The sequence below is a fragment of the Scleropages formosus genome, chromosome 1, assembly GCF_900964775.1.
Source record: "Scleropages formosus chromosome 1, fSclFor1.1, whole genome shotgun sequence".
Classification (NCBI taxonomy): Eukaryota; Metazoa; Chordata; class Actinopteri; order Osteoglossiformes; family Osteoglossidae; genus Scleropages; species Scleropages formosus.
Window position 1 is genome coordinate 9911563 of NC_041806.1, and position 23878 is coordinate 9935440.

At 41.3% G+C, this 23878-nt stretch overlaps 1 protein-coding gene across 1 annotated transcript in view; it reads left to right on the forward strand.

Annotated features, from left to right (window-relative positions):
* Positions 1-344: 344 nt before the first annotated feature.
* Positions 345-23878, forward strand: part of sema3gb (sema domain, immunoglobulin domain (Ig), short basic domain, secreted, (semaphorin) 3Gb) — a 36461-nt gene continuing 12927 nt past the window's right edge. The window contains exons 1-2 of the mRNA XM_018752893.1: positions 345-478; positions 16976-17106. Of these exons, the coding sequence (XP_018608409.1) occupies positions 17007-17106 (100 nt within the window). The 5' untranslated portion in view covers positions 345-478; positions 16976-17006. The remainder of the gene's footprint in view (positions 479-16975; positions 17107-23878) is intronic.

Here is a 23878-nt window from a genome sequence, read left to right on the forward strand (position 1 = left end):
GGGCAGAAAGGGGGAAGTCTGGATGAAAGAGACACACTGCTCTCTCCACCTGCCCACACTTCAACACACACTCAAGCCTTAATCAATGTAATATCTTTATAAATGAGGGTGTGCTCGTCTTTATTTTTCTTGCCACAGTTTTGAAGAGGCACTCAGTCTCGGATTACGAAAAAAGGCAAAAAAAAAGAAAAAAAAAGAGAAAAGGAAAAAAACAGCAAGTGCATCGGTCGCCTGAGGACTTGTTGACGCCAGGTGGGCGCGTGGAGGTGGAGGTGAAGAGCTCGCGCCGGGAGAGCGCGCGGCACAACCCACCCCCCGCCCCGCAGGAAAGTAACACACGGAGAAGAGGGTTGAGCCCGGACTGCCAGTGTGTGCGCGCGCGCGTGTGTGTGTGTCCACACTGCCTGGGATGTAGACACTGTACCTGTAGGACACCGGGGCGCCTCCGAAGAGACAAAGCAGAGGAAGAGGTTACAAGGTATTTGACATTCACTTGATTATCCTTTCTTTTCTGAACGATCCAGCGCTACACTTCTGTCAGCGTCAGCCGCCGTGCTTCGTTTCCCGGTGAGTTATTGTGGAAGCAGCGCAGCGCCCCATGGGCCATGGCTGTGTGTATCTGTAGCGGTTCCGTCCAGTCACGGTGTGACCTGCTGAAGAAACTTCCGAACGGTGTTTGGAGGTGAGGGATGACACCCCTCTCGCTCGCTGCTGCTCTCTCTCGCACTCTTCGGGACCGCGCTGTTTCCACCACACGCGCAAGAACGGGAGAGGATTCCTTTCAAGTCGTTTAATGAACGGCCAGAGAGTTCCACGTCGGGTGGCGGGAGGGACAGTCCCCGCTTGGCCACGGACACGTCGAGGTCGCGAAGCCCAAAAGAACTTCGAAGACTTATATTATAAATAACTCACTGCACTTTCATGCATCGCACCTTCGATTCGAACATCTGGGCAAAGCGCTTCCGCTACAAATGATGTCTTTAAGTTAAAAGCACAACCGCAACTGCTCTGTCCACTCCAGCTCACGAAACGGTTTGCATGATTGATATTAATTACAGCATACTTATTGTGTGCCACACAATTATATAAAATCTATATTGTATATATTAGAATATAATATCTATATTCAATATATTGTATATATTGTAATATATATAATACCTATTGTGTGCCACACATATATATAAAATCGATATTGTATATATTATACAATATATAATACCTATATTCAATATATTATTGTATATATTGTAATATATAATACCTATTGTGTGCCACACACAATAATTCCCACGGACCACCCCCCCAGAAGTCTCTTCATTTGTAAAAATATACTCTCGGGTGATGCTTTTTTCCTCCAAAGTGACTAATAGTTATTAATTTACCCATTTAATACAGCTGGGTAGTTGTGCTGGAGTGATTTAGAGCAAGTACCTTGCTCAAAGTTACTACAGGCGGTGGGATTCGAACCTGCAACCTTTTGGATGGGTCAAAGGGAGCAGCCCTAGCCAGCACACTCTCAGCTTTGATAATTATATGCTACATACCAGCCTCACTTCCCTCTCAGACCCATTACTATATTCACTGCATGAAATTTATACTGTAAATATGTTTGTAATTGTTCTTGAGTGACTTCCAGGACTTTTCATCTGACAATTTGATAAGTGTTACAAAACTGTATAATCTGCATAATTTACAAAATCATAAATGTGTGCATTATCAATAGATTGCACCATCATTTATTGTAATATACTGATGCAGTAGAATAAAGATAAAGAAATATATTAGAGTTTTGATTAGGAGTGAGACACTTTAAGGAAGGTAGGATGTGACATGGAAAAGATCTCAGAGGTGAATTTATTTTTCATTGACACAATGCTAGTTCTATATTACATTTGGCATTTTGTAGTAAGGTTCATGTGAACAAGCTCTTGTACGGCATTCCATTGCTGGCAAAGTGAGAGAGATTATATAAAAATACAGTAAAATTCAGGTTTATGTTACCAGCTAAAAATAAAATACCTCTTATCAACCTGTCTTTCAGGGCTGATAATCTTCCATTAGCTGTGTGCTCTCTTTAGGTCTTACTGTCCTTTTGAAGATAGTGGTACTCCTTCTTTGTATGTTTAGTTTAATTAAAAGGAATAGTACATTACATTAAAGTATGCTGATATATCCTCTGAATATTTCAGCAAAAAAGAGCAAGGATTGAAAAAGACAATCTGTTTTGCAAAGAAGCTATAGGCAGCAAAACTTTTAGCTGGAGGCAGAGATCATTTATTCCGTTAAACTGAGAGTCTGTGTGAAGTCTGTGAAACAAAAAGTGCATGTTGCCCTCATCTCACATCTCTGCTTCTCACAGCTGGAATTCTATGCACACACAATTTACCTTTCTTTATTTTTGAAATGAAGTTCAGAACATTTGCTCCCTTGGGCTAAACTGTGATTGGTATTACACAGAATGTTAGTAACACAAGAATTTGAGTCACAAAAGTGAACTGGCACCACTCACCCTCAGCAAGTTATGAATAGCAACTGTATGCTGTACGGTAATCTGTAACACAGGTTACACAATTGAGCATGCTGGATTTGTAGAAATAAAAGTGAAAGTAAGTCATGAAAGATCAGTGAAGGAAGTGAAGACAACTTACTGATTCGAGAGAAACAAATTGTAAATGTTTCACTTGTATGAAGTGTGTAAAGCTAAAATAGTGTTGATCTTCCATATCTTCAGCACAAGCAGGATGCCAACAGATTGGGCCACTGACCAGCCTGTCCCTTTTGCTGTGGGCCAACGTTCCAGTGCTTGAATCCTCAGCACAGTGCAGCTCACACATTGTCATTGTTACTTAGATGGCAGCACTGGGGCTTGAGTATTAAAATAGTGTTGAGTGCAGTTTTCAGTGCAAACCTAGTTATACAAAACAATCATCAAAGTAATGTTGCATACCTTTGTTATCCTGTGCCAACAACTTGTCATCAACCTATCCATCTTAGCTGTCTCAGATCGTCACACGAAGGAGAACAAGTTGTGCAGTGTACCTCAGTAATAAGAGCCGATGAAACAGACATTCAGCGGTCAGGGCGAGTTTTGAAAAGAAAGATCACTAAGGCTTCGGTTTGATTCAGCAGATGGGTGACTATCAGTTTAATGTTTATTTCTCACATTTGTGGGTCACTTGTACTGAACTAATTGGGCTCATGGAGTGTCTGCACTTCTTTGTTTCACACAAAAAGGTCTGCATTTGATCTCAGTGCAATTCAGAATAGTTTTAATGGCCTTTTTCATGGTTCTCCATATGGTGGCTAGCCTGTGATTGATTAGCCCTTGCAGTTTTTTATACACTGTTACACTTCAAAGTTCAGTGAATGCAGCTTGTGCCAATCTTCTGAACCTTTTTTCACTTTTTTTAATGTCTCAGTACCTTGACATAAATCCTTCATTTCCCAAATTTCATCATCAGATTTTATCATCAGACTGACAACTAAATGTGCAGCTTTCATATATATATATTTTATTTTTTATATATATTATGTATGTATATGCACACATATATATATATATATGACAATTGCACAGTTTGGGGTTTACTGAAAATTTGATGGCCGGATGATCAGAAGCTCACTGCATAGGAAGAAGAGGCAAATTTTACCTGCTCACTTTTGGTAAGAGAGGTCTGCTAGTGAAGTAGTTGGACTGTTGTGAGGTACAAGGAAAAAGCATTACAGAGATAGCAAGAAAAAAAAATCACATGAAAAGGTAACAACTTGCCTAAGTGCAGCTCACCGGAATCATCTTAAGTTTAACAAAGGCTTTTCTCCTGGTGGTATGTTTTTGATGGATTTTAAAAAAACAAATCCATTTATAATGACCCATTCCTTAATCATATTTTAGATACTTTCTTCAGAAAATATGGTTTTTTTCTGAGGTCAGCAAAATAATTCTGATTAGCTTGAGGTGTTCATGAAATCAGTGAAAACCTGCATTTTTTCCTGTACATGGAAAATGTCGTCCTATCTTGTCAACACCTTCTCAGTTTTAATGTGTTATATTACTTTTTATCTTGCATTAGACTGAAAGTGTGTGATTTCTTTAAACAAATCCATTTGACCTCTGTGTTCAAAGTCTCTCTGGTCTCTTCCTTTCCTCTCTGACTCCTGGTCTCTGATGCACTATAGTTGCAAAATGTGCACATCTTAAGAGGTTTTAAGCTAAGAAAACTGGGGGAGCTGGGGGAGTAATAAGCACATTAGACCTATTGGTATGTATTACTTTCTAGTTACAACTTCAGTGTGAAATAATTCACACATACATGGCAGTAGTGTTACAAATGATACTTAGATAAAGTAATGTTTTTGCAAGGAAGGTGACTTTTAAACAATTTATGAACAGTTGTAATTTTTTCAGAATATTTATGGAACTTATATTTTATCCATACCTGGTGGAAAATGTTTCTTAAGAATTTTGTGTTTAGTGATGGTTGCCTGGCACCCTCATGCTGAAAATATATTTGTCCTCCAGAGATCGTTTCCATGGCAGCCTCTGGGAGGCGGAGTAGGTCAGATGGGAGCTATGCTGGTTCGTGGGGTCAAGAGTAGGGGCGAGTCAGCCGGCAGGCGATAATTCAGTGATGGCGATGTGGAAGACGTACCCCCTACTCTTGGAATTAGTATCACTGAGAGGTTTTTTTTTTTTCCGCTTTCAATTTGTTCGTTTCTTTTGCTGAGTTACAAGCAATGCATGAATATTTAAAACATCACCTTTAACTCTGGTATTTGGGTAGTTTACCTCTCTCAAGAAATACTCGGAGAAAGTCCAAGCTAATCTTGAATATCTGAACATAAATGAGAGTAAGGGAGATCTTAATTTTTTTACTTGCAGAGATTATTGACAATTGAAGTGTAGGCATGGAAAACTTATGCTGCATGGAAAAGTGCCCAGTGCCTAAAATGGAAAAGACAGTTTAGGTTGTTTTTAGGCATTTTCCTTCTCAAGTTGGACAGCAGGTAACTCAGTGGTTCAAACTATAGGTTTGCCACCAGCATATTGCTGGTTAAGTATCTCAGAGCGGGGGGTGCGGTGGCGCAGTGGGTTGGACCGCAGTCCTACTCTCCGGTGGGTCTGGGGTTCGAGTCCCGCTTGGGGTGCCTTGTGACGGACTGGCGTCCCGTCCTGGGTGTGTCCCCTCCGGCCTTACGCCCTGTGTTGCCGGGTAGGCTCCGGTTCCCCGTGACCCCGTAAGGGACGAGCGGTTCTGAAAGTGTGTGTGTGTATCTCAGAGCAGGGTGTGTCAGATTTCATATTTTCATTGCACATCCATCCATATAAAGACCCTTTGAATGAAACTGATTGCTAAGCAATTTCAAACAATATCTAACCGTGTGATACTACCAAGCTCCTGACACTGTGAACACATGTTGTCTGCTGCAAGTTACAGTGTACTAGTGTATGACACCAAGAATTCAAAAGCAGCAGCACCTAACACAGCATCAGAATGTTGCCTGCCCCCACCTCTCCCTCCTAATTCTGGTGAGCTTTTACAGGGAAAGATACAATACATGGGCATCAATGACAGTGGGCAAGGGTAGCTAATCCAGGCAGCTGCCGGGCCAGGGGGTATTAAGGCTCCATTCTGAAGATTCCTGGCTGGTTGCCAGTGATCAAGCCAGTATGAGAGGAGGGGGCCATGTACTGTGTGAGGAACCCTAAAGGCAGTGAATTCTGAAAGGGTGATTAAACCGATACTGCAGTGTTTCCACCGATTCTGGAGACTGTTGGATTCCTCTGTACAAGTGCAGAGGTATGAAGGTTTGTCTCCACATCTGCTCTGCACCAACTCATGTATGTAAAGGTATGCCTGTGTATCTGCCCTGTACTCAGGTGTATAAAAGCCTGCCTCCACATCTTCTCTGTACCTCCTACAATATACTATAGATGCCTTTTAAGATTGCAGAGTGCAAAGGACACTACATCTGGTCCTACCAATTCTGCAGCTCAGCGTTTACGGTCTCATCCTGAGCTGAAGTATTATATAGAATTTGAAATAAGATATATTTGCTGAGCCCTAATTTTAATCTGGTGGGGCAGTGGGTTGGTCCTGCTTGGGGTGCCTTGCGGCGGACTGGCGTCCCATCCTGGGTGTGTCCCCTCCCCCTCCAGCCTTATGCCCTGTGTTGCTGGATTAGGCTATGGCTCCCCGCAACCCCGTATGGGACAAGCAGTTCAGACAATGTGTGTGTGTGTGTGTGTGTGTGTGTGTAATTTGAATCTTTATGTTATCTTGTTGTAGTGTTAATATTTTAGAAAGTTGCTTCTTCCCTTCCATAACAGGCACAATTCATTACCCTGCTTGTAAAGAAAATTCTTGTTCAACACGTGTTTATACAGAACCAGTATTCATAACTCCTTTTTTTCTATCGTCTTTCCCTTTATCTCTTTCTCTGTCATAATTCATCTCGTTATTATTTTCTCTCTTATTTTAGTTGTTTTATTCTGTTCTTTTATTGTTGTATTTTTTAAAGGCTGGTTATTTATTGTAAGTTCCTTTGGAGTGGTAATGCATATATCTTTGTTTATTGTAAAGTACTTTAGAAGCTGCTTTGATAATTTGAAATAAAGATTATTGTAGTTATAATATACACACACACATTTTCAGAACCGCTTGTCCCTTACGGGGTCACGGGGAACCGGAGCCTACCCGGCAACACAGGGCGTAAGGCCGGAGGGGGAAGGGGACACACCCAGGACAGGACGCCAGTCCGCCGTAAGGCACCCCAAGCGGGACTTGAACCCCAGACCCACCGAAGAGCAGGACTGCGGTCCAACCCACTGCGCCACCGCACCCCCTATAATATAATATAATATAATATAATATAATATAATATAATATAATATATAATAAGTCAATTGTTGCAATGTAATTACTGTAGTCACTGCTAACTGTTCATGAAGTATTATTTGTTGTGAAAGAATGGCAAATCAGATCAAATTAAGTCATTTGTAATCATGTTGCCTTTCAGGAGAATTCTGTAATTTTTTAAGCACTTTAAACTTTAAATTTACATGTAAAGCTTTTTCAATGTCTTCTGGCAGTATCTTTTTTTCTTTTCGGCTTTTTAAATTTTAAGGCTCATAAGTGCAATGTAGATATCTCATGACATTTTTGTCAGCTGTTTTACATGGCTCACTTTTTTGTGGGAGAGCAGTAATGATGTCATGGTGAACTAGAAGACATCATGAGATGTAAAACAACAAAGATCCTGCATTTAAAAACCAACAATTCAAGGTTTCAAGGTGGAATGCTCTGTATGGATAGTCAGACTGTTTAAAGCTGAAAGCTTTATCACATTGTACTTGTATACAGTCTGATTTCTTACATTGGCATGAGACAGTGTTCATCTTTACTGGTGTGATTTTACTTCAAGGAAAAGGACACTTTTTAGAAGTTTAGCTAAGCACCAGAGCTTAGCTAAAGTGTGATGGATTTTGTAACATCTCTGTGGATTTTTTAAATCCACATTACAACACTAATCTTAATATATTTTTTATTCCCTTAAAATAATGTGGGAAAAATTTTCAGGTCATTCTACTGTGTAAGCCAGTCACGCCTTGTGTTGATTTGAAATTTGGAATATTTTTACTATGATAAGAAATGTAGGACTTTAGCTGCAGTGTACTCAAAAAGACAGTTATGAAATAATGTAAGGGTATTTAGCTCATACCTTTGTCCAAGGAAGCTTACGTTATGTTAAGGTTGGATATTATGCTGCCAATACATTTTTAAAGATGTGTGATTTTTACTGTATCAGTTCAGCATAAGTACTTTCATCAAGGCTGGTACAGTAGGAGCAGGAATTTGAACAAGGAACCTTCGGATTACAAGGCAATTGCCCTAACTGCTACACTCTCTGCTTCCCCCAGTGGTTTATTATAATTGGACCAATACCATATTCAAAAACTACACAAACATTATGAAACAGTGACAAATACACACTGTACTGAAAACTGAGCTGACACTGAAAAACAGCTGCTGGATATAAATAGGATTGTGAGAGGTGCTGGTAATTGTAATGGAATGCAGTGTTTATTGTGCGAATGAAAGGAGCAGCCTCATTGAAACAGGTGTTGGAATGTGACAGCGGCGAGAATGTGGCTGTGTTCAGCCGCCTTTCCATCCCCTCTGCTGGATAACTCTCTAATTCTTGCTCGCTCATTTTGTATCATTACAGCACCAGCACTATACTTTGAAAGGTCTGACTATCGGGGTGCAGGATTACAAACAGAGACAGGCGGGAAGCCAGGGAAGGGGGCTGACGGATTGCATAGATGCCGTATGACGCACGTGCAAATAGCTGCTTTGTTGCGTTGCTATGGGGAAGGCCGCCTCCATCCCCCCTCCCTCCCTCCCTACACCCCTGACCCCAGTGTGTCCTGCAGGTCCACAGAGGTACCTGTCATGTTGGAAGTAATTAACACACATATGGGTGACTTGATCTAATTTTTGAGTAGTGGCTCATGTTTCGGATTTTGAGGTGGATTGAAAATCTGGAGCCCTGTGGACATATTCTCTTTGGAACTGTTGGTTCTGCCTGGAGCCCTGGAGTCATCTTTCCTCTTTCAAACATATTATTTTCCTGGCTCCTTGAAGAGTGTGATGAGACACTTAACATGTTTCTAAACACCTCTAATTTATTCAGATAAGGCAGTCTTTTTAACAAAGTAAAAACACAAAAAAGTTAGTCACCACTTAAATTAACTGGAATACATCTAAATTGTTACTTGTTGGTTGAAATGGACCTTTGAGACTTTGAAATCTGCAACAGCAGAACAACACTTGAAGAGCAAGAACTGAGGATTGGAATGGAAACTGATGACTTCAAAGTGGGGGCAGATAAGATGGCAGGGGCTTAGCAGTCTTTGAAGAGAGGTGCTGAATCCGGTATTTAGGAGTGAAGGAGCTTAGCAGATAGTTCCAAAGTTCACCACAGTGGCTGGATTAAACATTGAACCCTGGATCAGTGCATAAGGAGAGGCCAATTCTCCTCCTGGAGTGGTGCCACCATCACTCTGGCTGCAGGCCTTTCCAAACCATCAATCAGTGCACACCTTTAAGTGTGGAGCACTTTGACTGCCCGTGCACAATAATTGGGTTCATTAAGTAATTAAGTTGGATCAAGCCTATGAGAGCGGCCAACAGTTTTACCCATAGAGCTAGTTTGCTTTTCATCTCCCACCCTTGTGCCTACAGTGAAGGGGACTCCCACTCAACACAATTCACCGTTTGCCTGAAGGAAGGATTTAGATTCCATGTGTGAAATGGAATGGAAAAGAACTGTGTTGGGAAACTGAAGCTTAATTATTTAGCCATTCTGACCAGCTGTTTGTGAAAGAAGATTTATAGGTCCTCTCTGAAAAGACACCCTCTAACAAATTGTAATATGCCTCTGCTTTTTGATAGAAGACTTGCTGGATCTCTGTCTGAATTCAGTGACTGTTGACATGTCGAGTTATTGCTGGTGCTTGCATCCATTTCTGATAACACTCACATTTTTATTTTTCCAGAACTTCAGTTATTGTAGTATGATGCCACTGTCTATAAGTCTGTAGTTTACTATAAGTAACAAGGACCATGCTTTGAGAAATACAGCATGGTAACAGAAGAGGTTGGGTTTTGGTAAATCATTACGTATTCTGCAGCCAGTGTGGTAACATGACCTCAGCTGACCCCCCCCAGCACTCCTTTCCTCCTGGGGCTAGTATCTAAGTTCACTGTGGCTTTTTTCCAAAAGGTTGTGCTAATGATGTCTTGAGTTGACAGCCCTCTCACCCTTGCTCACTCTGTGTGTGTGTCTAGAGAAATCGTAGGTTTGACCATGCTTCTTCTTGCCTCACCTCTGGCTCTAAATGCTTTCAAAGTGCTGGCCTTTACCCCTATGGATTTAAACAAGATGCTAATTGAGCGTTAGTGGTAAAATCTTCAGAAACCCCCAGGGCAGTTGAGTTTTTGGAGTTTTCTTGTTAGTTGTAATTTTACACAGGTGGGAAAAGGCACTGCAGGATTTTGTTGTTACAGCCCAAAATGGGACATCCCGGTCCTGATGTGGTCTAGTCTAAATGGACTTGAGCAGAAGCAACAGATAAAAACAATTATTCAAAGCACTATTGCATTTATTTATTTAGCAGACACTTTCATACAGTGGTCTCTATGCAATGTTATCAGCCCACACACCTTGCTTATCAAGGTCAATTATACTGCTAGATACACTACTTACAATGGGTCACCCACATACATGTTAGTGGAACACTCACATGCTATGGGTGAACCCAAACACCATGTCTTTGGACTGTGGAAGGAAACCCACACAGACACAGGGAGAACATACAAACTCTACCCAGACTGAGCAGGGATTAAACCCATGTACTCTCGCACCAGCCAGGCGCTGTGAGATAGCAGTGCTATTTGCTGTGCCACTGTGCTGCCTGGTATCAATTAGTGGGTAGATAATATGAACATTTCTATATTTACAAATCTCATGTTAGGCAAAAATGGAGTTAAATTAGAGAATTTGTGGTTCTTCTGAGGATAGATTTTTTTTTGTACAGAAAGTGAAAAGACTTTTTTTACCTTGTTAACAACACTATGGCTTCTAGGTACTAGCATGTGTTTGCAATCCTGTTAATAACAAATTTATCTGTAAAATTCCTCTCCTCCATAGTTTCTGCTGAGTAAGCTCATTCTTTTAGGCAAGAAGAGAAACAATTTGTGCCATATAACGATGCAGCTATTTTTCATCTTTGTGATGTACTAAGGTTTTCCTGATAATAGGATTTAGCACATGTTGGTTGTATTCACACAGGACCATAGTGCTGTTGCTCCTAAGAGTCCATCTTCCATTTCCCAAGTGAATACATGGCCTAGATGCATTAAATAACTCATATGGCAGCTGTCACCTTATCTTGTGCTAAGAATATGTAAAAAATGAAGGAAAGTGGATATAAACAGCTTTTTAAACCTACTTTTTATTTAGTTTTTCCCTCAAAAAACTAAGATAAAGCTCTTTGAAAAAGCAGATTGCTTAGGAAAAAGAAGGATGCATAGATCTCTTTGGTATCAGTCAGTAGAAATGAGGAGTATATATAGCCTTATAGGATAATTAACCACAGACCATAGAGCAAAAAAGCAGGCAGGAGCAAATAAAGGGTATGAAAAGTCACATCTTCTGATGAGTACTCGTGTAAACAATGTTTAGCCTTATGTTTTTTTCTGCTATTATTTTGAGTGTTTGGTTATCCAATCCTTCACTTTGGTGCCTAAATTAAAAGTAGGCTACTTAAGAACAGTTCCCTGCCCTGCCAGTGCCCTGGACATAAAGGATTAGATTTAAGATTTGATGAAGTGACAACAAGAGCTGATGAACAATGAGCAGACATTCTTGTCCCCCCGCAAAAAAAAGCTCATGAAAAGGCATGGCGCTGGATCAACTTGTACTGGCAGCTCCATGTCTCTACTTCTGGTATTCCACTTGAAAGGTCCTTTTAAGCATTCTTTTGTTTGTGTTCCCATTCAGCAAATGCATGCATTCCTTACCGCAAGTCTGACTTCCATTAATACAGCTATTGCTATCTAAGATTCAACAGGAAAATTAGTCTCCTTTTGAAACTGACTCCTAGGTATCGCCAAAACAGCAGCAATAAAACTGAGATCATGTTTACTAAAAAAATTTCACATACAGAACACACACACACACACACACATTGTCAGAACCGCTTGTCCCTTACGGGGTCACGGAGCCTACCCGGCAACACAGGGCGTAAGGCCAGAGGGGGAAGGGGACACACCCAGGACGGGACGCCAGTCCATCACAAGGCACCCCAAGCGGGACTCGAACCCCAGACTCACCGGAGAGCAGGACTGCAGTCCAACCCACTGCGCCACCGCACCCCCTACATACAGAACAATATTTTCATATTATATTAAGGGTAAAATCTGCTCAAAGTACTGGTATTTGTCATTTTTTCCACATTAAATGGGTAAATTGATTACATGATAACAGTATTTACATCATATTTACTCATTTGGCAGAATGACTTTTCTCCAAAGTGTTGTACAGCTCAACAACCCTTTCATTCATTACTTTTTTGTGCCGTCTTTGTACTCTTGTTCTCTTCCTCCTGTCTATGTTGGGCTGCTGTGGTTGCCTTTTCTTTTATCCTCACCTCTAACTTCCTACTCACTCCTTTTCCATCTCTCATGTGTGCTTTTGGGCTCACATTCCTTAGGAGGATTCTCGATGACTGCTGAAAACATAGTAATATAATGGAATGTATATGCAGCAGCAACGAAATGACAAGAACAAAGAGCACTAACAGCTGAAATGCTGTGAACTGTCAAGTGAGATATGATCCTCGAATTTAGAATGACATTAAAGGTTGAGGGAGCCACATAGTCCAACAAAACGGTTTATGAAGTATCTGTGAAGTTTAAACAAATTGATTAAACAGTAATATAATATATAATAAAATAATATTATATATTATAATATAATATACTAGGAGTGCGGTGGCGCACTGGGTTGGGCCCCAGTCCTGCTCTCCGGTGGGTCTGGGGTTTGAGTCCCGCTTGGGGTGCCTTGCGACGGTCTGGCGTCCCGTCCTGGGTGTGTCCCCTCCCCCTCCTGCCTTACGCCCTGTGTTGCCGGGTAGGCTCCGGTTCCCCGCGACCCTGTATGGGACAAGCGGTTCTGAAAATGTGTGTGTGTGTGTATATAATATACTATATAATATATAGTAGTATAATACTAATCATTACCAACATTATTAAATTCAATTCAATTTTATAGAGTGCTCTTCTCATGCAATGACACAGAGTGCTTTAACACAGGCATAAGGGAAGAAAAACAAATACATCAGATAAAGAAACAAAGAAGACAGTTGACTACTGGCTATCATAATATAATGCTTTTATAGAGCTATAAGTATGCCTACTGGCCACGGAGAAAAGGAACCAAAACTCCCAACCGAAAATCAAGGAAGAAACCTCTGGGGGTCCAGGGGCCAGTGGCTGCCCACCTCTCTTGGGCATTCTAGATTAAGTAACAATTCTAAGCCAGTTTACAAGTAAGAATGATATTGTTGCTGTATGGTAGATTGAATTCCCAGCTCAGCATGGTACGTCTCGCCCATCATGGCCGTTGGTCATCATTTTCAGTCGGCATTGGGGTGCGTCTGTGATCACTGGCCAGCCTCCTCAGGTCTTATGTAGGGAGACAATGCTCAACAAGAAGAAATAGTAATTTGTATCTTTAACAAGTAAATTTAGTTTGCATTGGTATAGAGGTGGGAAAAACAAACACAGGCAAGTGGAATTACATTTCAAGGTGGAATGCCTGAGTGAACATGTAAGTCTTTAAACTGGGTTTGAAGACAGAAACAGACAGGGCATTTCTGACAGTAATTGGTAAAGTATTCCACAGCTTAGGTGCTCTATAACTATGCTTGTTCCAAAATCAGAGCTTCTAATATAATCAGTAATTTTAGCAGTAGTATTTTCATCAATATGTTGCACGATTTTGGTCTTACTGTTGTCTGACAGCACCGGCAGATATAGATAAAAGGTTAATAAGTAATGTTCGCAAATAGTCTCGTTTAAAGGAATAATATTTACATGATGAACATCTATGCTGTAAGTTATGATGAGATCGAGCGTATGGTTACGGGAATGACCGTTAACAACTTGAGTAAAACCAACGGAGTTTAAGAGAGACGTAAAACTATTAGCGAGAGTATCCGACGACATGTCTGTATGAATAGTGAAATCACCCATCAAGATTATTTTGTCATGAGTAATGACTAAATCGGTTATAAAGTTACAAAATTCCTTGAGAAAAAGGAATACGGTCCAGGTAGCGGAATCGTATCGGACTCACTGAGCCAGGTTTTGGTAAGAAAGAATAAATCGGACTTGTAACTTAATATTAAATTGTTTACTAGAGCAGCTTAACTTGTTAGTAAACGAATATTTAACAGACAGCATGTTATATTACAGTTTGGCCTCAGTGGTAAGTTGAGAATGTTTGTTTTAATGTATTTTATGTTTCTGGTGCAAGTGTTCCTATCACTAAGTCTAGTTAAACACGTGGCCTTATTTATAATAGTTTGTATGTTTTGGCTGCGATTACCGCTTTTATTTAAAGTTTTGAGGCCCACACTGGACACGGTACAAGAAACCCCATCATATGAGAAATGACCACTGGTACCAGAACGAGTATTCAAAAATAGGACAAACCTACTTTTTCTTTTTCCGGACAGGGGTAATCTCCGTATGCAGAGTTTTAAAGTTATGCAGTCAAATTAGATCTTGAACACAGTTTGAGAAGATTTCCTATAAAAACAATGACATGTTGACTAAATATTTAAGGGTTGTGAACACTGATCCTGTAGACCTCCTAGTGCTCAAGAATGGGATGCCCCCCCCCCCCCCCCCCCTCACCTAACTGTAAAAGGACACTGGTATTAGCCTATGGAAACTCACTGACTTCAGCAGTTTTGTTTGGCTCACCTTTTTTGCCATGTTGCTCTCTGCCTGACTCTAACCTTGTCCCTTGCTGAGGGCAGCAATGGGCAATCCCACACTACTCCTGGGATTTGGACCATTCCAAATTAACAGGACCTATCTTTTCGTCTGTGTGCTACAGGTGTTATTCAAGCAAAGTGCTCCATTATTGAGAGATGGTAATAATAGGCTGGACGTGCGCAGGAACAGACGTGTTAGGGCGTGAGTCCTCTTTTGATGGGGGTGTCAAATTGGCAGCACAGCCCAGATTCTGTTTTACTGTGCTACCGAGTGGCAGGCAGCCACAAGAACATTAGACCACCTCTCGTTTCATTAGACTTTTTGTGTCAGGTGAGGTAGGGGTGCGGTGGCGCAGTGGGTTGGACCACAGTCCTGCTTTCCGGTGGGTCTGGGGTTTGAGTCCCGCTTGGGGTGCCTTGCGACGGACTGGCGTCCCGTCCTGGGTGTGTTCCCTTCCCCTTACGCCCTGTGTTGCTGGGTAGGCTCCGCGACCGTATAGGGGACAAGCGGTTCTGAAAGTGTGTGTGTGTGTGTCAGGTGAGTTGAAAAATGTGCTGACCAAGATATCTGTAATGGGGCAAAACCATGCAGTATTTTGCGTGAAATATATAGTGTCAGACTTCATAAAGATGGCAGAAAGGAGCCCTGGCAGATAATAAATATGTTGTACTAAAAGAGGATTTGAGAGATGACCCTGTGTTGTAAACTTAAATGCACATGGCATTTGGATGAGAGTCACATTACTCAATGATCCATATAGGTGGCTTTTTTGTTCTGATAGCTCAGCAGTGACATACATGTGAAAGGGATGTGTGTCTGAAGCTGACAAAAGTTCAGCCGTGAAGATAGCAGATGACGGCGCTGTCATGGGGATGGCTCATCGCTGTTTCAATCTACAGCAGAAAACTTCCCATTTCTCCAATAGGGAAAACATTTTTTTAAAAATACACTGCCTGTGTGTGTGTGTACACTGCCTTTGCTCTGCGTGTGCTAATTCACTTAATAGCACTGCACATCTTTTCCATGTTGCTATGAGTAAGTCACAAGTCATTTGCAGTACAACATTAACAGTATGAGAGCAATCTTTCCAGAGGGGAATTTTTTTTGGAAACCAATGGATTAATGTATCATGACTGAGGACAATTTTGTTCTCTTTTCTTTTAGATTATGTTGTGGATTACATTGCAAGGAAACTATATTATCTAAGTAAATGCCCACAGGGGAAAATGTCTTAAATATGGGCAATGTAAACTGTTTCCTAAAAATGTTCAAATAAACCAAGGGATTATTTTCTCACTGTGGTTACTCTGATCCTTATTTTTAAAATCTTTGTCTGGATGTATGCCTACTCTGAATTCAAGACATTTTAACACAGGGTTTACATTCATAGCAGAGTAGCTGGAGCCTGATTATTGGACTACGTTGTCCTTGCTGCTCAGGGTGTTATGTGAGGGTAAAGATTTAGAGTAGAAGTGTGATGGGGGTTGCAGCAGCAGATGTGATGTTTAACAGCAGTTATTTTAAGATTGCAGGTTTCAATGCACATATTTATATGAGCTCCTTTGTGGCCACTTACTACCTTCCTCCACAAAAGCACAGGTCCACAGTAATAGGCTTCCTCCCCATAGCTGTCTCAGTTACAAAGATGGGCCACAGAGTTGTTTCTCACTGAGGTGAAGTCACTGGTAATTTGTGTTGTTGGAAAATGATAAGGTTGTATCTCATTGAATGAAAACAGAAATCTAGAAGATTGAAAAATATTTGAAGAAAGAAGGTTCTGATGATTTTTGCATTGTGTCTTTCATCCAGGTTTGAACCACCTGGTACCATGAACGGAATGCCAGTGTCTCATAGTTGAAATTTTTCATATGTTGAAAAATAGAGAACCTGACAAAGAGCAAAGCCATATAAGCTGGATGGAGATTTAGTCCATATGAGTTTGCTTTTTATGCATTAAAACAGTTTGAAAATGGAATGTCTCAACCTCCAAATGTCTTATGCGTTCTGTAACAATACACAATAAGCAAGAGACAAATAATTAGATAAACCCCTTCAGATCGGAGTGTATGGTTGTCACTAGATTTTTGAATTTGATGTTACAGAACATTCAGATGAAAACATGTATTATTCAATTTGGATGAGTAAAGTATCTGTTGATCATTGACAAATAGTAGAACGAGGGTAGGTGTGTGAACAAAGTTTAACTTCCTTTTTGAACAAAGTTATCTTCAGCCAGGTGATAACTGTTTGGTAAGTCTATTATTCTTTTGAAGCAGACCTGAAACTAACACTCCTGAATACCTAACTTTATTAGGCTTTACAGTATTTTTGTTATGTCTAAAGGGCCTTTTTAACCTCTTTGTTTAACTGTGCCCTATAACCTTCCTTTTCTCCTTTTGTAGGTTTGCAAAGGTTAGCTGTGCTGTCATTACTATGGCGACAGGACAAGGCCTCCTCGTCCTCCTGAGTTTATGTTTTTGTGGTCTCCACGGGAACCTTCGCTCTGCACCCCGGGTACATTTGTCTTTCAAAGGTGAGCATCCTCAAAGGCTGTTGCAATGTATATTTATTTCTATAAAAATATATTTTCAGAATTGAATCCCCATTGAGATTATATTATTTTGTTGTACTAGTAGTAGTTTTTTGTTTTTTGTCTTTTCTTCCACACTGGTGAAACTGGTGATGGAGCATTTCAAAAAGACATTTGTGCTGCAGAACCAATTGATCATAATGAGGTTCTACAGATTATATGGCGCACACTCTGGTCACAAAAGCTCTCTCTGCATACAGTATTGGAAAGACATACGGGTTTAACTGATATGATGAGTAAGTATTTATTGAGTTCTTGCGCACCACAAAGAGAACATTGATAGGAATATGTTAAAACTGGACAAAGAACTTAATAAAAGCAGGTAGTCATCACTGTTTGTAATCTTGTTATAGTTGTCACTGCAGGGTAATATTTATGCCACAGGTAGCATGCATGCATGTGAAGCCAAAGCATTGTACAGAAATGCGGTTTGCTTGAATACATGACAGTGTTTAAAGGCAGTGCCAGATTTATTTTAGGAGAGCAGGATTTGAAATCATAAATCTAACATGAATGTTACACCCCACTCTGTTCTGACATAGCCAACAGTGTGCCAGGTTTTGGCAAAAAAAATAATTTTGTCACATTTGTTTTCTTTGATGTTACAGGTTTATAGATTTTTTTCATCATTTTTATTTATGTGCAGTGTGTGCATGTATGTATGTGCTGGTAACAAGCCAATTGTATCCATGCCATATTGCACATATTAAGAATCTTTGCTTTTATGACACAATGAGTAAAACAAAGTAATATTATAACCAGATAATATGAATAGTGTTATGTATTTAATGCAATGCTTTGCATAAACACTATTACATATAAAAGGAGAAATTTTCATCTGACAAAGTCTATGTTTTGTTCAGTTGTGTATTTGAGAGGTTTTTATCTTTTTTTGCTGATGCATGCTTGCCAGTTGGATGGGATTTTTCTTTCATGAAGGAGGAATACCCCACCTGTTTGTTTTTACTGTACTTTTACTTTAGACCCCCCTTTCTGCCACTGTGACTGAATGTTTGTGTAACTGAAGTAAACACCTTCTAGTGCCCACCCCACCCCCTTTCCACAGACACACTCAACCTGCTCTCCTGCAGGGGATTAGCATCCACACCCTGCTGGGAAGCCTCCAAGCCTACTGGGAGCAGGACGCCAAGCCCCAGTGTGTCAGACAGGGCTATGAATGTGGTGCCAGAAGGGTAGGGAGTGGTAGGTACGACTGCTGGAGAGATCTGGTTGAAAATCAGGAAATGATGGAGTGGCATCAAAAATAGGAGGATGGAACACCAAGACACTGATGGAGGTGGCTGAATTGATGAGGGAAGCTGTGGTGTAAGGCGAGGGGGACGCAGGTGACGAGAGGTGGCTTGTCTCGAGCAATTGTGTGCATATGCGACAGGAAAGCGGATTCCACTTCTGGGAACGGGGATAAAGCAGCCATGTAACTGTGATATAAATAGTTCCCACTGTGACTTTATTTACCCCAGGAATGGCATAGGGAAGCCCCTGGAAGAATGCAATGGCACCAGTCCAGCAACCTGCTCCAATGCGCGAGACAGAAATGTCTGCTATGGGGACCACGGCTCCTATCATCTTGCCTCAAACGGTTTTCCTGGACTACACTGTGACACTTATGCCCTTTCATTCTGGTTCTACACACAATGGAACTTGCATACTCTATTCCCCTATGTAGATGTGCATGCTACATGTGTTTCATACTAGATGCTCTTCATATAGTACTCAAGTAACTGAAAAAACTTTTAGGTTATAAATCTGCTCTGTGATTGCTGTGCTCTTTCACCTTGGTACAAATGTCTTCTCTGGTGCGTGGTGTCAGCCACATTGGTCAGTGTCTGTCCTGCTGACTTTTGTACCTCTCCCCCTCTCTCAGCCTGTGTGCGTCAGCCATGTTGTGAAGGGCAGCCTCTCTGCCTCCCTGTGCTCCATTACAGTGAGATGGACAGCAAGCTGCTTGCATACTGGAACTGGGCATTTTTCCCATGTTCCTATGTTCCAGGAACGACAGTGACGCTTCTCCACAAAACCTTTTTTTTTTAAATCCTTGGGAAAAAAGCAGGGGAAGAATAATAAATGTACTGTCAAGAAGCAGAACACATTAGAATAAATTCTTCAAAGGCTTAAAATAATTGTGTGCGAAGTGGTTTTCTGTTGTGGGAGGACAGCGGGCTTGGCTGGGTCTCGCTCTCTGGCAGGTCTGGGGATTGAGTCCTTCTTAGGGTGCTTTGCGATGGACTGGTGTCCCATCTGGGGTATGTCCCCTACCCCTCCAGCCCTGCACCCTGTGTTGCTGGGTTAGGCTCCGGTTTGCTGCGACCCTGCTTGGGACAAGCAGCTTCAGACTGTGTGTGTGTGTGTGTGTGTGTCTGTGGGGTTTTCTGTTTCCCTGTGTCAAGGTCTAAATAGCTGCTAATGGGAGTTTCTGGCCTTTTCAGTACATTGTTGTGCAAGCACCCCTGATCATCCTCTCATTCTTTCCCTATTAAGAATATCAAGTTCAACCATATTTACATTGCCATTAGGACTGTTTGTGTATGGTAAAATTTAAAGCCTTTGGAAGAAGTGCTTTAAGATTCCCATTAGCAGTCTCTTTTGTTTAAGCATTTGTTTTATTTTTAGCATAAAAAATATTAGCATCGCTTAGGACTAGATTTGCTGCCAAGACCAGCTGCTGTAAGGTGTCATGAGGTGATTCATGTTGTGAAGTGAATGTATGGTTTTGCTCATAGATTCTAAGTTGAGAACAATGACGCAAGTCCTATTAATCTTTCTGAGCCTGAGATATCCACAGGGTATCCAAACTTGGACGGATTTGTCTATTCCTCTTGAAACTGCCACCTTTCTGTGACAGATAAAAGATCCTGATGTTGCAGGAAGTATAGCGGATGGACTGTTACATGTTTCTGCTTCTGAAATGCCTCATTTACAGTGTGTATGGTCCAGTTTGCATGCTCCACTAAAACAACCCTGCTTTCCACATTGTATCCCCAATTTTTAGCTCAGAGCTGAGAACTGAGGTTGAGAAATAAGCTGAGGACTTGCCGAAGCATTCTCATGTATTTCCCCTACTCATTTCTCTGTACTGACTTCCAGTAGTAGCCTTCCCATAGCTGCCTGGATCAAATTTAAGAACCTGGTTATGGCCTTTAAATGCATCAGTAGAACTGCACCCAGCTACCTAGAAGACTTCATCAGTCGCTACATGCCTACCGGACTGCTACGCTCTTCCACATCTGCCCGCTTGGTGGTCCCATGCACAAAAGGCAAAGTACGGAGGTTATTGGTTCTGGCTCTGTTATGATGGAACGCCCTCCTCCTCTCACTCAGAACTGCTGAATCTTTGTCCACATTTAAAAAGGGTCTTAAAACTCATAATTTCTTAAGTTCATACAAGGTATAAGTGTTCACGATCATGCTTGGATCAATCCTTTACAGAGCCATTCCTACAATGTAACGTAAATGTTTATATGTATCGTTAAAAAAAAAAAAAAAACTACTAGGAAAGTGATTAGGAATCGGCGATATTCTGGTTAAGTTTTATGCAGCTACTTGTGTGATGAACATCAGTGCATATGGTGAAGGAAACAAATTAACTGTACTTAAGAGTCACACATCTGTAGCTATATCTTTTTCTCGTAAGGTAACGCACAAATTGTATTTTGTTTGAGATGTGCATCGCTTTGGAGAAAAGCATCTGCTAAATGAATAAATGTAAACTGTGGAACAGCAAACACTGCAATAAAGAACTTTAAATGTGCTAGTGATTAGCTGAGCAGTATTACTTCATAATTGGGAGCTGGGTTGGATCGAGTGCTATGGGACTTTTCATAACTGGGATTCATAAATTCTGTGCTACAGTCCTCTCCCAAGTTGAGAGTTAGCAGAGTGCCACACAAGGAAGACACTTAATCAGCGCAACCTTCTAAAAAGCCAGAGCAGGGAGTAAGACCGGCCAAAACAGCATTTGTCCCTAAAAAAGTGGCCCTCAACTAGCTTTTGGCTGCAGACCCTCCTTCAGCCCATGGCTCTTATAATTATATTTTATAACATCAAGGGTGTTGACAAGGGGTGTCTAATTGTGCATCGCTGAGCCTGACTCCTTTGGTCCATTTTTTATGGAACTCAAGTAATAGGAAACAGTGCAAGAATAACAAAGAAAGTCTCATTATGGTCCTGGCTTTTGCCTGAAGGTAAGTGCATGGGGGAGTGAACTGAAAAGGCCACTGACAGAATTGTTCCTTCAGATGACCACTTGTCTGTTGCACGGAACTGAGGAACCCGGGATGGTTGGACCCAAGTGCAGGATCGTTCATCTGGTACTGAGAGGTCAAGCGAATTCTCGTTGTCAGGGACAGGCGAAGGGTCGGTCAATTGGCGGACGGGGTGGGAGCGAGGATCCAAGGACGTGGTTAGGGGACAAAGTGAAGGGTCGAAAACCGGAGAACAGAGACAGGAAACAAGGGATGGAGGAGAGCAGGACATGGTGCAATAGGATGGTTGTCTCAGACAAGATTCCACAAAGGTATGGGAGCTGAGGAGGGTCTTTTAAAGGGTGTGTGGTGAGTCAGGTGCTTGGTGATCATCGGGTGCTGTCAGTTGAGGTGTGGGCATGGTCATGGCATTGTCCCTGTTAAAAAAGGGGATTTTAACTGTGAATATTTTTACCCTCCAAAGAAATGATTTCTGGAAAAAGAAGTTACTGTTTGAAAAAGAAGCTACTGTTACTGTCAACATCTGAATTATGTCTTTATACTGTTGAATAAAAAAAGGCCAGGTTTTCCAAGCAGATGTATTTTTTGGGTCTTAACTTTTGCATTTCATCATGCTTTGGCTAGGTTAACCAACATTTCCAGCAAATCTTGGAGCACTTGCACTGTTCACTCATTTTGTTATTCATTAAAGCAGCTTGGTTTTGCTAGGGAAAAAGGTGCTACTCTCCAGGGTGCAAGAAACAGAAGCTTTAGGTCCAGTTTCACTGCCCTGTCGACTGGAGCAAGTGTTACCCTAATGAGTCTTAATGAGCCACTAAACCTGGCAAAGCACCTAAGCTTGTTAAGCTTCCATCTAACACAGTTGGATCATTAAAAGGCTTGTATGCATACTTAAGTGCCACCGCCACTTCTTATTAATGATAACTTATTGTGCCAACATTAATGCATAAACCTCTTGGGAAATGCTGTTCTCCAGCTGCTGTGAACGGATACCACCAGTTGATCAGTGTGGATTCTAGTTGGTCTTGGTTGACAGGCCCTTTTCCACTCAGGCACCACAATAGTAGGATTTCAATCTTACCATAAATTGCAATGATAGTTATGATGACTGCCCCCTGCCCTTGCTCAATGCGTGTTTCCAAGAACAGATTGGCAGAAAAGTTTTCTGCCAGTATGAAAACTGAGCATTCATTGTTTTCCACAGTGAAGCTCATTGTTCTCTGTGGTGCCTGCTCACTAGTTTGTGCAGTGTGGCATCTCAAGAGAACACTCGCATGTTGCTGTAAGTCAACCAGTGAGGATTTGGAACAGATGACATTTTATTTTTCATTTCTAAATCAGGGAGTTTTGGGAAATATGGGAAATTTTTTTGTGTCCCTTAGCCATTATTAAAGGATGTAGACATTGTTAAAGGTTTCTGAGGGAGGTGAACGACTGGAGTTTGGGTACAAATATAGTTAATAATTAAGAATCCCTATAGGTTCCTATGCATACAGTGTACAACTCTAGACACAGACAGATTGATAGACTTGTTTTGTAAATGACAGCAGATCCAATAGTTTTCCTTTTTAAACAGTCTCAGAAACAATTATGAAGAAATGGCCATTGGTTTTTTTGCTAGCTCTTCCTGCAAGGCTTCAGATCCCTGCCCTTCATTGTTTTCAGCTCAAGCCTGATGCTAATGCCTGTGATATAGGTTAGAGGCTGTGTTCCATGCCAGGGTGTGTCAGGTAAAGGTTCATCATCAGGTTTTGAACTTTCTCAGTCATCAACTTTGTCCCATTAGAAGTTCGACAGCAGACCAGCGTCCTGTTTTTGTCACAAAGCACAGGAACAGTCAGTCCTGACGCAGCCCTCTTCCTGCCACTTGTAAGAGATCCACCTTGGTATGGAGTTATTTTAGCACAAGCTTGACTAAACATCCTGTGCCCTCACCTCAGGCTGTAGTAAACACATGTTTGGCTGCCAGAGATATGCAGTTAAAGGTTGTGAGGTAAAAGTTATGAAGTATTATCTACCTGCACAACATCTCTGTGTAAGTTACCTCTGTTGGTCAAAAATCTCTTTGTGTTACTCTTCTCTCTTTCTCTCTCTGTCCATCTCTCTGTCTCTGTCAAGAATTAATTTATGAATAGTTTTGCTCAGTGTTTGTTCTTCTTTATGTGTCTCCTTTTCATCTTTTACTCGTTAAGTTTAATTACACGTACAGTTGTGAGCAGCACTGTGTCCTGTGTCCTGCAGCAATGCAGCAAAAAGAAAATGATGTCTATTTTCTTTTTATACAGCTTTTTGTACCAGTTCTAGGTTGTTAGTTTGGTCCTGGTTTGCTTAGTGGTGTGCTTTGCATGCACACACCCAAATAGCCACTGCAGCACTAGCCAACTGGCAATGCAACGTTCCACTCTGGCAACGGGACTCCTACCCCATACAAGCTCAGTACAGCCTACCCCCTTCCGTGCCACTCTTAGCCAGTTACACTGAGCTGAAGACAT